The 14,905-nt window shown below is 38.1% G+C and overlaps 1 protein-coding gene across 16 annotated transcripts in view; it reads right to left on the bottom strand.

Annotated features, from left to right (window-relative positions):
• DSG2 (desmoglein 2) overlaps positions 1 to 14,905 on the bottom strand; it is a 91,546-nt gene that overhangs the window by 31,841 nt on the left and 44,800 nt on the right. For all 16 annotated transcript variants that reach the window (XR_016387614.1, XR_016387613.1, XM_089895043.1 and 13 more), the window contains 6 exons: positions 12,284 to 12,549; positions 9,391 to 9,533; positions 8,871 to 9,098; positions 3,720 to 3,947; positions 1,716 to 1,837; positions 856 to 1,191 (listed from right to left, as the gene is read on the bottom strand). Coding sequence is in view for 14 of the 16 variants with exons in the window: in XM_089895043.1 (XP_089751169.1) it covers positions 856 to 1,191; positions 1,716 to 1,837; positions 3,720 to 3,947; positions 8,871 to 9,098; positions 9,391 to 9,533; positions 12,284 to 12,549 (1,323 nt within the window). In the remaining 2 variants the exon portion in view is untranslated. The remainder of the gene's footprint in view (positions 1 to 855; positions 1,192 to 1,715; positions 1,838 to 3,719; positions 3,948 to 8,870; positions 9,099 to 9,390; positions 9,534 to 12,283; positions 12,550 to 14,905) is intronic.

The following is a 14,905-nucleotide window of genomic DNA, read 5'->3' as shown; positions in this document are numbered from 1 at the left end:
GCACTCAGGTAATTTGCAGCCATGCAGATGGGAGGGGACAGAAATAAACTGGCCTCTGTGGAAGCCCATCCCCTCACTCCTCTCAAGGGTCCTTCAGGTCCCTAGCAATCTGACTCTGCCCATTCCATTCCCAGGCATGACCCTGTTCTCAAGAGAAGCTTCTAATTTCTAATCCCAGGCACGAGCTTTCTGACTGCATCCCATCATCTTTCCTGAAACTTTCCTTCTAATTTTTTATGAACCACCTCAATAGTGAACCAAGTACTTGCCTTCAAAAGAAAACACTTAAAGGGACATAACGAATTGTGATTTTTAGGTCACATAGTCTCTCCCCTCTCACCCTACCCGGTGCATCCCTAGCAAGTCTGCTCCTGCAGGGGGACAGCACTTTCTGACCCACTGACATCAGCCTGGTCATGTGACTCGCTTTGGCCAATGAAACGTGAGTGGGAAAAGGCAGTGCCTTTGGGGGTCATTGCCAGGTTTGGCATTGCTCAGTTCCCTGCGCCCCAAGGACGCCAGCTTCCTGGGCACAAGCTGTGCTCTTAGCACACATCTTGGAATGCGGACCACATGGGGCAGAGCAGAGCTGCATCGAGGGGCAAAAGCACGAATGTGGGAAATATGCCCTGGCGAGAAGCAAGATCATGGGGTCATTTGTTGTCACCACATAATTGAGCTGACTGACTGACCCAGTGGGTCACACCTCTCCTTTCTCATTGCCTGTAAGCATTCTCTTAATGAAAGGAACGATGTCCCATTTAGATCCAAGAAAATGATTACCCTAATAACATCACGTTCACATAGAAATGTCCGCCCCCCTTTCCCCGCCAATACATAAAAAACAACACTTACTTCAGAGAAATAACTTCTTAAGAATTCCTCATTCACTGCCACTGCAGCTGCTCGAGCTCCGGCCACTTCTCTAGAAGCCACCGTGGCTCTCGTGGTCCTAAGGGTTTCCGTGGTCATCAAGGCTCCTGCTGTCCCTGTAACCTGGGTGGCCCCCCCTGAGACGAGGCTCCTGTATTCCTCCCATCGGCCGTCCACCTCGGACATCTCATGCTGCCCTTTGATAAAGGAAGCGGAGCTGCTTCCTTTCACGGTAGCACCCTTGGTTGTCACAGCCCCTGCTCCGCCGCCTACAGCTGCACTGTCTCTGTGGTCTGCCTCTAGAAGAGGCAGCACTGCCTGTGAGAGCAAATACAGCCGAGTCACGGACGGTCAGTACGGTTGGTAGAAGGACCTGAGCTAAGTGAGCGTATGCAGGGAATAAGATATTTCCGCAGAGGCAAATTAGGAAAACTTTGCTTGAATGACTTCTGCCGGCCCTATGCATCGCGTGGAATGGAAATGTAGAAGCACCTGGCTGTGGAAGACAGCCATTTAATATTGGGACAAACATTTCTACCTAAATCCCTACACACGCTTCCTCTCTTTAACCTTTGTTCTACATTCTTGGTGTCATTGCCTGATGCTTCTTCTACATTCTCTGTAACTTAGGACCTGTCAGGGTAGAGCAAAACCACCTCAGCTCTGTCCTGGCAACAAATACAAAGTAAGTTGTTATTCGAGCCCTGTGTTTAACGAAGGCATGTGAATGAAATCTGTAGTAACCACTTTACTCTCTCATGACCTAAGGTGTTAGAAACACTTCCCAAGGCCCCTTTAAAGCAGAAAAGAAGACGTGTTCTGTTGACATCTGATTATCTGACCTTGTCTTCAGGTGGTGCCCCTTCGTTGTTCCAAGGATGCAGCATCTCTATGGTACCAGGGATGGGGGTAAAGCCTTTGGCGCCCTTCCCACAATGGCACTTCAGCAGTAGAAGTGGTACAACTGGACAGAAACAAAATTGAGTACAGATTTTCAAATTTATGTTGCATAATTTTGGAATTTGCGTTATCACTTCCTGAGTTCAGTCTTCACTTATTTACAGCCCTATTTTTCTGTTTTTCTTTTCTTCCCCTGATCTAACGTCACCAAGCCTGTTTCGGGTGAGTTATACCAAAGCCTAAAGGCAGGATGAGGGAGTCTTATGGATTCAGAGTTCTTGGCCATCACAAAGACTGTGGTCAACAAGTGGAACACCGAGACTGGATTTGATACTATCCAAATCATCAAAACCAACTTAAAGGCTGAAATTTTTGTTTTTTTTTAAACCACTTTAATTCTTAATATGAGAAAATTCACCATCTAAAATATATATATGTGTTAAAAAAGAAATCAGAAGTCCCTAAGGGTAGAAAAGCTTTAATATATTCAAATATTCTAGAACATTAGAACTTCTATAATACTTCACCACTTTACCCTAGAGTAGAATTTGGCAGAAGGCATGACTCACTGAGGTTCCAGTTAACCTTTGAATTACCTAAGTACTATTTTCTAAAGTGATTCCACATTAAAAACCCTTAGAATATATATAACATTTTATCTAGAAGTTAATAAAATTTCAGAGCTCCCTCCTTCAATTTTATTCTACCTCCAGGATGAAGTAAAGGCCAATGCTGGCCCCTTGATCAACAGAGTAAAGAATTAACCACATCTGCAAGCAGCCCACCCCAAATTAGCTTTTATTGACGCTCCCATGTGGCAGCTTCCAAGGAAGAGCTGACTACTCCCTAGGCTCCTTTTTATATAATAGTCCCTATAGTTACTATGCGTAATGAAAAGACTGAAATCAGCCAGGGGTAATTCAACAGATGTTTATCAAGTGTCTGCCATGTGCGAGGCACCATGTTAGGTGCTGGGAAATCTGAGATGAGAAGGCAATGCAAGGAATCTCCAGGTAAAAGATGTAGTCCTACCTACCTATAAACTTGGTAAGCTGAGACAAGTCATTTATCATCATGTCTGTATTTTTACCCATTGAATGGAGATGATGGTATAAAAGTGCACTATAAACTGTTGAGTGCTGTGCATTCAATTGAACATCTACTAATGGCTTTGACAAGCTCGTCTTCTGACACTGTAATAACTGAGGCTGCCCTGGAGGCGTTTCTCTGCCCATGAGCAGGGGTCAAGTGGACTGGTTCCACACGACCCCAGGCTGCAGTCTTCTGTTCTTCAGTGAAAGGAAACCCAAGGTCGTTGGAGGGCATGCAGGGAGGGGAGGGCTGGTTGTCACTGTTGGGAAACATACAAGTGCTCAGAGGGTCTGGATCCTGTTGGGGCAGGTGAAGAGGCAAGCCAAGCAGAGGGTCTGGGGAGGTGGAGCTCTGACAAGATGAATGTGAAAAGTAACGATCGATGGGAAAAAGATGAGTTTGTAAAATAACCTTGTAACCATAATCTAAATGCATGCAACAAATCTTTTCTGACAGCTTTCTATGCACAAGGTGCTGTTCGCAGCACTGGGTGTGGAAGAACAGACGACATCCCTCCCTCACGTAGAGCTTATCAAAATGGAGACACCAAAAAGGTTTAGGTTAAAAGGGTGTTGAAGAGCATGTACAATAACCTTGGTTATTTAAATCAGGAGATGATACATTCTTATAAAACAAAACTCGGAAGAGCACTTCAATAACTTTTGGTGAATTTATCAATGATCAATGCTTGCTTCCCTACTCACCCTCAATAGCATTCTAGTGTGTGTGATTATAGAAAAACAAAAGAAATCAATGACTACCGTAGTAACAAAATACTAAAAAAAAAAAAAAAATACCCTAAAAAGGTACTAACATTACTAAAAGAGCTAAAATGTAGCTTTTAAAATACTTACGTAGCAAGAGCAGAAGGGCAAACATTATAAGCGCGATTGCTGCAGGTCCGAGGCCAACGTAGGAGTCATACCACATTTCTACACAGCCACCGCCTTCCACACACTTGCAGACTGTGAGTTTAAGGACTTGCTTTTCAGGGCAACTGAAGCCTTTACTATCTGCAATCAGCAAGCGAATGTCACTCCTCCCAAGCGTTTGTTCCTTTTGTTGCAGTAGTATGCTGGTACCTGCAAGGACAAGATAAAAAAGGAAATAAAAATGAGTGATTACCAAGGAAGGGCAAGATTACATTACAGAAACATTCTTTTTAAAAATTTATTGAGATATAGGGACTTCCCTAGTGGCACAGTGGGTTAAGAGTCTGCCTGCCAGTGCAGGGGACATGGGTTTGAGCCCTGGTCTGGGAGGATCCCACATGCTGCGGAGCAACTAAGCCTGTGTGCCACAACTACTGAGCCTGCACTCTAGAGCCCATGAGCCATAACTAATGAGCCCTCTTGCCACCACTACTGAAGCCAGCGTGCCTAGAGCCCGTGCTCTGAAACAAGAGAAGCCAACGCAATGAGAAGCCCACGCACTGCAACGAAGAATAGACCCGCTCACCGCAACTAGAGAAAGCCCGTGCGCAGAAACGAAGACCCCACACAGCCAAAAATAAATAAATTAAAAAAATTTATTGAGGTATAGTTGATTATATTATATAAGTTTTAGGTGTACAACATAGGGATTCACAAGTTTTAAAGGTTATACTCCATTTATAGTTATTATAAAATATTGGCTATATTCCCTGTGGTGTACAATATATCCTTGTAGCTTATTTATTTTAACATAGTAGATTGTACCTCTTAATCCCCTACCCCTATCTTGTTCCTCCCCACTTCCCTCTCCCCAGTGGTAACCACTAGTTTGTTCTCTACATCTGTGAGTCTACAGAAACATTCTTTAATAGCTAATAATTATTAGCTCCATTTAGAAGCTTTATTATTTCATAACTTCTCTATTGAATTCACACTGTGTGCTTGATGAAATTAGTCCACATATGCAGGTGAATAGCAAAGGATCAGATCTGGACATACCATCCTTCTATGATGATTAATGTTAACAAATGTGTGTGGTTTACCAGATGCTAGGAACTCTTCCATTACTGGGATACAGTGACAAACAAGTGGAGAGTTAAATGACATTTCCATCGAATCACCTTTATTTTACTATTTCTTTTTTTAAATATGTATTTATTTATTTATTTTGGCTGTGCCGGGTCTTAGTTGCAGCACCAGGATTTTCGTTGCGGCATGCGGGCTCTTAGTTGCGGCATGTGGGATCTAGTTCCGGGGCTAGGGATTGAACCGTGGCCCCCTGCATTGGGAGTGCGGAGTCTTAATCACTGGGCCAACAGGGAAGTCCCCATATTTTACTATTTCTTGAAAGAACTTTATTGGGGCTTCCCTGGTGGCGCAGTGGTTGGGAGTCCGCCTGCTGATGCAGGGGACACGGGTTCATGCCCCGGTACGGGAGGATCCCACATGCCGCGGAGCGGCTGGGCCCGTGAGCCATGGCCGCTGGGCCTGCGCGTCCGGAACCTGTGCTTGGCAACGGGAGAGGCCACAACAGTGAGAGGCCCGCGTACCGCAAAAAAAAAAAAAAAAAGAACTTTATTAAGGCAATTTTCAAACAGACGTCATCCAGGAAAAAGCATAATTAACTCCCATGGTACCCATCTCCAGCTTTAATAATTTTCAACAATGGGCCAATCTTGTTTCATCCAGTCCCATCCTTTTTGTTCCCAACACTGTATATTTGAAATTTTTCAAATTTCACTGTATATATGAAAACCTGAAAGACTATTACAATGAATATTGATAAACTCTTCATAAATTGTTTACATTTTACAACAATACTTCCTCTCTACATGCACACTTTTTTCCCCCTGAACTATTTCAAGGTAAGTTGCAGATCTCATGACGTTCTTCAGCATAAATCTTCTAAGACCAAAGGATATTAACCCTCTCAAGAAATTCATTCTTGATATAATATTTAATATATAACCCATATTCAAACTTTTCAACTGTTGTAAAAATGCCCTTTACAGTTCTTGCTCTTACTCTCTGGCTTTTGTTTTTTGTTTTTTTTTATGATCCTGGATCCAATCAAAGATTATGCCCTGCATTTTAGCTGTCACCTTAGTCTCTATTAATAATCTATAACAGTCCTAACTTCCTTTTGGCCTTTCAAGACTTTGACCTTTTTGAAGTCCACTTATTTTAAAGGATTTTCCACGGTTTGAATTTGTCTGTTTCCTCATGATTGAATTCAGGCTACACATTTTTGGCAAGAATATTACACAGAAAGTGTTGTGCAAATGACCTTTATCTTATTTTTTTAAAAAATCTGACTGATGATTATTTAAGAAATTTTCTTTCATCATGAATAAAAATAATGACCAGTTTTCCCATGAGTAAAAATAATGATCAGTTAGAATAGTTTAAAACTTTTTCTGATATAACATTTATTAAAAAATAATTTACTTGCAAGGCAAAGATGGATGAATACAAAGATAAAAAATGAGGTGTTTGGGAGGTTTTTTTGTTTTATTTACTTATTTTTGGAAGTAAGAGACATCCTCTTCTCATTTTAATGTCCATATTTTATGGAATTTGATCTCCAAAGCTAGAAATATACTTATTAAATCATCCCCAAAGCTCTGGAGAAGTGAGGAAAGCATCTAGTCATCCATTTAAGGAATATGAGCTTATTAAAAGAAATATAGGAAAACATGGCCTGGAAGAATATAACTAAATTCATGATTGGCTCTGAGTGGAAAGATGGAAAGGGGAGGAAAGGCCCAAAGGGGACTTCTACTTTGTCAGTGATCGTTAAAAAAAAAGGCCTGACTCAAATACAACAAATTGTTAATATTCTTTTAATTCTAGGTGGGAGGTACAAAGGTATCTGCCTTATTAGTCTCTGTAATTTTCTGTACTTAAGACATTTCCCAAATAAATAAAATAGTTAGGAGCTATTTATTATCATGATAGTTGGTCAATCATCTCCTTATACAGCCAAGGAGAAAAAAGCCTGGGTTACAGAACCCTATCTCTCTCAGTTGTCTAGATGTATACAGTATAAGCTCAGTGACTTCCTGTTATAACACTCTAACATGTATGTGTATCCGAAAGAGTTTTATGTTTCTAAGGCTAGGAAAAAATTCAAGAGCCCATCAAATTCAAACATCTTTATCTTTAGACAGAAAATCCATTGTGTATCTGGAAAGGCAACAGAGCATAAAGGTAGTGAGTAGAGACTCCACAGCTAGAGTGCTTGGGTTCAAATACTAACTCCAGCTCTTCAACTAGCCGTAACTTTGAGAATGTTAGTTAACCTTTCTGCACCTTCGTTTCCTCATCTGTAAAATGTTGATGACGGTAATGCCAAACTTCTAGGGTTGTTAATATTAGTAAAGTGCCTGGCACTTCCTAAACATCACGTTTCTTAGATAAAAATAAGTAAGTCTTGGAATCCCAGCAAGTTCAATGCAAAACACATTTACTATCTTAGTCAAAGAAAGGCAAACTCCAATCAAGCAGTCAGCCTAGGTGGGAGTCCCAGACTTCTGTGAGTACAGAATGAGATAATGTGAGCCAGGGGACCAACCCCGACGTGAGTCTTGAGGCCTGTGACTTAATTACCGTAAGAAGAATCATCTGGATGTCTGCATCCCAGGGCTCATGCTAGTTGAAAACTTGATCTTAAGTAACCTCAATTAATCAAGATGGTGATTGTCACCCCTTACTGGGGAGACCGCTTGAGTTAACCAACAACATAACTATCTTTTGCAAGTGAGTACATAAACCCTAAGAAGATTCAGAATTAAGTATAGGAATATTTAAACAAACTAAAGATTTAGTTTTAATATTTTTGCATTGTAAAGAAATTATTTGCATTTGTTATTATATTTATACACTTGTAATATTTTAAGGACAATTAGCCCTATTAATGTGACAGCTATGTAACTCCGGTTCAAAATGTGTAATTATGTTACTAATTTAGATTTATGGTTTTAGGTTGAAATATCACTGGTTTGTTCAGTATTGGACCATTGAAGAGGATGTCAGGTTTGATGTATTTATAAGTTAAATTTACTGGAATTTTAGAGTATAGGAATCATAAGAAAGTTTTATTTGTTAATTCAGATCATTGAAATACATAAAAAGGAAGCCAAATATACTAAATTTATAAATATATTGAAATGTTAAAGGTGTTTAGTTTGTAAATTGGACCAAACATGATTCAAAGCCTCTTAAAATGACTGTAAAATTTGCTAAGCCTAAGAAAACAATAAATTTAAAAGTTAAGAAAAATTGGGGTATTACATTTAAACCTTTTCTGAAACGAGCACTACCTGTTTAAAACAAAAAGAGTCTTCTGGATAGATTTTTCTACATTTGAAACCACCTTGAAGGAAGCCAATAGAGCACGTCAATAAGGGGATATGTCCCAAGATACGGATTTACGCACACGTCCTTCTGGCATGGGGGGCAAGGGGACAGACAGACTCCTTTCCATGTTTTGTCCATCACTTACCAGCTTTGTGACTTCAAACAAGCTATCTAACTCTAGTTAAGCCAAAGTTTCCTCAGCTGTAATCAGGGAATAAGGTTATGGGGTAAGAAGTAAACATGATAATGCATACGAAGGGATAGCAGAGTGCCTGGCACATGGTATATGTTCCGTAAGAGTTATTTTCAATGGAATCATCGTTACCATACATCAAGATTTTTAGAAGGCACCTACTCTGATTTCTGTGCTTAGAGAGGCAAGGTATTCCTCAGCTTACGAGACAACTACTTCAAGAGCGATTTGGAGAATACCCAGTGCAGGGGACATGGGAAAAAGATGAGTTTGTAAAATAGTTCCTTTTTGCCTATTTGTAGCCAAATACTTTAAAGATATTAGATATCTATTTCCCTTCACTCTCTCCAAATAGGGTATTTATTATTAGGCAGATCAAAGACACTATGCCTAAGTTTCAGACCCTCATTTTATAAACTCAGTTGTATTGGAAATGTAATTCATGCCAAGAAAAAAGGCTGTATTATAAGGATTTTAGATTTCTATCATGTTTAAACATATAGTCCAGTGGTTTTGCTTACTTTCTCGGCTTACTATTTTCCACCTTTCTGCCATTCCAGCTGGTTTGTCAATGACAGAGAAACTGAAAGGCCAGCTGTTTTGGGGTCCGTCCAGGTCCTCTGCGGTCACGTTCACGTATTGCACATCATCACAGACAGTCTGCACAGGGTCGACCAGTGTGGGACAATTGTCATTGATGTCTTCAACCGTGATACTAATAGTGCCAGTGATGGTTTTTCTAGGATATTCTTAAAAATAAGAAAAAGATAATGTATATTTTGGTTATACTGCTCATATGGACATAGTTTGAATTCTCTTGCCAATTTGGTAAGGAGAAGGTAGTAACCAAATTAGGATGCTTTCTATCTTAGATATGTTTTCATATTCAGATCAAGTAATATCTTTTAATCCACTAAATAAGTAGAAACGTGAAGGTTTACCCATGTGGCATTCCTACAAGATCAAAACAAAGGTCTCTGATGCTGGAAAATAAAATCTAAATGCATATAACCAAGAAAAAATGTCTATTTAATAACTTACCTTCTGTCACAGCCAAAATCTTTGCAGTGTATGTACCATTTTGGACATATCTGGATTCATAATCAGGAATTTTTACAAGTCTAATTTCAGAGGTGGCAGAATCCACAGAGATCCAATTGTCTATATCTTCAAATTTGGCATATCTGTTCGAAAGCAGACAAAATTAATTTTGAGCTCTGGATAAATTGAGACTATCTACAACTAATATCTACAACTCTTCTAAGCTTAATTTCTGCTTTCTTATATATGTTCTTATTACAGGCATTAGTTTGGAATGGTTTTTAATTTCTTGAAACTATCCTAAAAGCCCCTCTGTTTACTGTGTATCACGCCTACTTTGGACCCTTCCTTACTTCTGTAACATACCCAAGACATATGTGCAAGGGCGACGCCCTTGCCTACTCACCCGGGAGGTTTACGAGTTGCTCTTCAGTCTGTCTTACAGTTTTCAATCTAGTTTTCCTTAAATTTGGAGTTAACCTTGGAGGATAACTTAGTCACCCAACAAGAACTCGTGGAGAAAAGCAGTTTTACATTCTATTATTTATTGGCATATTATCAATATTTAAAAGTAACAATTTAAAAAATCAATGACTGCCTTAAATGGAAGTACTTTAAATTTTGGGATATTGTTGGTTGTTCAGAGCAATAGGCTTCTTTCACTTAGAAATGGTTAAAAGTGAAAACAATGCTGATGAGGTGATTTCTGGGTTTATTCCTTCAAAGCAAAGGAGAATTAGTGCAAAAAGAGACAGCTTTGGGAAGGCAAGGAGAACATTCATAGTACATTTTCAGAAATATATGTAATTTAATACCATCGAGTTTAAAATGTATCCAAATACAAATATAAACCAAACATATGAGAATTTGATTCAACCAATCATATTAATGATTTATTTTCTATTAAGTGGCTGTTTAGGCATAGAAAAATGAGTGGCTAATATATGGCAGTATTTGTTTATAGTGACTATTTAATATACACTCGAACTAAACTTTCCTGTCTTTTAATATTTATACCAGTAAATGATGATACATTTGGATTTTCACAAATATTTCTGAATTTCATGGCTGGAATTTTAAAGCTTGAACTTAGCTGCTGTCAATGTTTTCCCAAATAATGCTTATAACAAAGTCGAAGTTAAAGTAATAAGAATCACATTTCACAATGGAATGTTTTGTGTGGTCTCATTTAAGGGATTTTCTGTTTCCTATTGTGAAAACTAGACACCATTCAAAGTAGGATGGCAGCTCACACGTCATGTCAAATATCCATAACAACTGATGCATACGAATAATTAAATTATGACAAAGTTAAGAGAGTGATTCTTCTGCTGTCCTTATCAACATTTCTAGATTAGGTGAATACTGGACAATTATTTCACTTAGCTGTGCCTCTCATTCCTTATCTGTAAAATAGTAGGTTTGAGTTAATCTTTAAGATCATTCTTATTCTAAAGTTCTGTAAGTGTATGCTAAAAATAAAATACTTTTGAGGAGTAAAGAAACATGGTTCATTATTTTTCAAGGAAGAACATATGATCTTTTGATACAGTCATAACTCTTACTAAAAACAGCAACCAAAATTAAATAGTTAGATGGAAATAGAAGTTTCAATAGAGAGTCACAATATTACTGGAGGATAATTAATTAGAACATCTAAGCCTCTCAGGGGACAGCGTGAGGAATCATAAGGAACACTCATTCTCAATTCTGGGGATTTAGGTGGGGACTGCCTCCTTAAGGTTAGAGCCATGGAAATAAAAAGTAGACTATAAAAGTCGAGAGAAGCTAGACTGGTTCCTGAAGTTAAGGTGGGCAAAAAGGGGTCACCAAGACATTGCGGAAAACACAATGGAAGCTGCTTGTTAACATAATTTTGGAAAAAGGTCACTTGCTACCATTGGCCGATGAATTCCATGAAAAGGAGATTCACTAAAAGGAAAGAGATTGTTGAAGAGCTTCCTCCATATTCCCATTCGTGCTATGGTTGGCCACGCATCTAAATACAATGTTTCATGAGTACTGGCACCCAGGGACATAGGCCTAAGGAGAGTGAAGCAACCGACAACTCTGGCACCGACAGCAGGAGAACATAGAAGCTGTTGTGTCTCGGATGGCAGGTGGGGATTCTTAAATTCAACCAAACAACTACAGCTAGGTAGAACTTCATAAATAATAGCTCTGTAGAGAGTCATCTTTTGATGGTATGGCTCTGAGATCTAAGATGTAAATTCACTTTGAAAATGTGAATGGATCTTGCAAACCTAGGTGTTGCTACAGAGTGGACACAATCCAGCACCTTCCAGCACAGGAGCGGCATTTAGTAGGTTCTCAATAAGTATATTCTGAGTAAAGGTCACCATGACCAAGACAAGCATTACAAAAGTTTCATCAATCCCTAGCTCAAATAGCCTGGTTTAAATGAAGATCAATTTCCAAGGCTTATGAGCAAATGAAACTGGATTCCCCATTATTAAAATATATTATGCAGCTATTTTTATTTCTCTTAACCAACCTTGTATAAAGTGGAATTTGCAGTAAATTTTATTTGCTATTTTCTTATCTCTAATACTCTTTTAAGACAGATTTTAGAAAGTGTCTTTCGGAACTTTCTCTTTGTTGCTTTTTAGCCTTCTCTACCCAGAACTGTTTTGAGGTGAGCAACCCAGCCTCTGCCTCATACTCGGGTGGTGGAGGGAAAGGGATCCTGGGAAAACTCCTCCTTGCCTCTCAGTGACATGTACAACTCTAGGAAGTTAAATCTATAGACCTCTGGGGGATTATAATGGCGGGGTTCGAAGGAGTGAAGTGTTAAAATTTCATTACGATTTTTTGAAAATAGGCATTCAAAGTCATTTAAAATGATGAAACAATATTCATAACTATCTCTTACTTTACACGGGCTACTTGTCCAGTGTCGCCATCAAAAGCTTGAAATTTTCCCATTATTTGGCTTTGGCTTGATTTTTCCACACTCTCGCTAGTGTGAAATTGGATTATGCTGCTTTTAAAATAAATGCCTTCTTTCACATTTTTCACTTTGACTTTGATCGGAATGGATGTAGGCTTATATTTATTCTTAACTGATTTGTGAAAAGCTGCTTTGTTAGTGACAATAATGTTGAAGTCAAGATTCTTCATTTCTTCATAATCTACTTCCTAGAAAGGCAAAATCAAAGGGAATGCTTTTAAAAGGGACAACAACTAGAACACACATGTGTGGTTTCAGTGTCAGATTATAATAATTTAAAACATGAAAAATACAGCAGTACTGAGTAGTCCAACTCTTATATTGGTACCATGCCATTAAAAAGTCTGTCAACTTTGATGTTCATAAATGTTAAGGATGTTTAGGAAGCATCCCCAATTTATTTAAGGTCAAAATCATTTAAAACGTATACATTTTTATTTTTAGCAATCTGAAGTGATTTTTTTTTCCTTAATAAAAAAAAGTTAATGGACATTCAATATAATATTCCTTAAAATGTGCTCCAGGGGTTTGTTCTGGTGAAAAGGGCTACATAAGTAGGCACTGCCAGCTCTCTCCCATGGCATATAAAACCGAGGCCTCCGGTAGAAAAAACAACTATTTAGCTTTGTTAAGCCTAGGGATTTTCAAATTTGTTTAAACGGAGAATCTAACCCCCTCCTTTTTAGCATAATGTCTATTAATATCTGGTTTGCTATTAATGCCATAAAAGATTAATCCTCCTCTAAATACTTTGATCTTTGTGAATTGTGGTATTTATTAAGTACATTTGATATAATCAGTTTATCACTCTATGCGTATTTTATGTTCCAATTTGTCCATTTTCTTTTTAAAAACATTTCTATAGTATTCTACTATTTAGATACACTTAATTTACTTCGCCATTCTGTTATTAGGCATTTCGACTATTTGCAGTTAATACTGCTCTGAACGTTTTTAGACGTTATTTTTCCCCTGTTGAGCTGCAGAAGGAAGAAGTACCCAGTCAAAGTTTATGTAGGTCCTGTTGCTTTTTATTTCTAGTGGTCCTGACCATTTAGATGTACTGACTGGCCATTTTTGCTGTTTCTTCAGTATATCATTAAATATATTACATGTGTTTACATGAATTACTGCAGTGTTCACTTTTGGTTTTGGATGATTTATTATGAAATCCGTTTTCCTCTCTATAGAGTTCTGGATATATAACTTCTGCCCCCTTTATTATATGGGTCACTGTGGCATTGGGACAATAACACAACACAAATTGACTACAGAAAAATACACTCTTTGTGACTGTAGAATCCTTGTGAAAGTTATTGTCTTTTTAAGTTGCTCTTGCACTTCACACACTTATTTTGATGGTATGATGTATGCCGGATGAGAAATAAAATCTTTCAGCCATATGTCATTAGTATTCAAAGACCATGGAAGAACAAGACAATGGTAAAAAAAAAAAATGAGCTAGGTACTGGCAACATAAAAAATGTTTCATAGTGTTTGTTATAAATAGCCATCGTGCTCCAAAGAGAATGGAAAATTTTTCAGCATCAGGAGCAATGTATGAGGGCATATACCTCTAGTTTTGCAACTGTTAGCATATTTTATCACTCCCATTTTTGCTATCTTCAATAGCATTAAAGATACTAAACTTATTTGTTAACACAGCTGAGGCTTTTTCTCATGTGATGATTTACTATCTCTGTTTCTACAATTTAAAGTATCTATTCTTCTGTATCTTTTTTAGACTGCTTTGTTGAGGTATGATTTACCTACAGTGAAATTTACCCATTTTAAGTGTAAAACATGAGGATGTTTCATAAGCCTATATGGTTTTGCAAATGTCAAGACTGTTGGTTTTAGAACACTTCCATCACTCCCCAAAAGTTCCTTTTTGCCTATTTGTAGCCAAATCACAACCCACCCTAAGCAACCACTGATCTGTTTTCTATATAAGCGCTCTTTGCCTTTTCTAGAAATTTCACACAAATAGAATCATACAGTACATAGTATTTTGTGTCTGTATAAAGTATAATGTTTTTGAGGTTCATCCACATTGTAGCATGTATCAGTACTTCATTTCTTTTTATTGCTCAAAAGTATTCCATTGTATCAATAGACCACATTTTATCTGCTCACCAGTTGGTGGACATTTGGACTGTTACCAGTTTTTCATTATTATGAATACGAGCCACTATGAACACTTGCATGCAAGTTTTTTGTTTTTTTCGTAGATGTATGTTTTTGTTTTTCTTGTGTGGATACCTAGGACTAAATCGTTAGGTCACTGGATAACTACTCAATGTTTAACTTTTTATAAAACTGCCAAACTGGCTCTACCATTTAATGTTTCCACTGGCAATATATAGGAGTTCCAGTTCTATATTCTTGCTGATACTTGGTGTTGTCAGTCTTCCTTTGATTGTAGCTTATTCTAGCAGGTGTGCAGTGGTAGCTCACATAGTCTTAATTTGCATCTTCCCTAATGACTAATGATGTTGAGTATCCTTTATGCACACATTTGCTCTTTGTTTATCTTCTTTATCT

The sequence above is a fragment of the Delphinapterus leucas genome, chromosome 14, assembly GCF_059928025.1.
Source record: "Delphinapterus leucas isolate spDelLeu-1000000601 "Yukka" chromosome 14, BTC_Dleu_Yukka2, whole genome shotgun sequence".
NCBI classification, from domain to species: domain Eukaryota; kingdom Metazoa; phylum Chordata; class Mammalia; order Artiodactyla; family Monodontidae; genus Delphinapterus; species Delphinapterus leucas.
The sequence above is the reverse complement of the archived record's forward strand: the minus strand, read 5'-3'. Positions and strand labels throughout refer to the sequence as shown.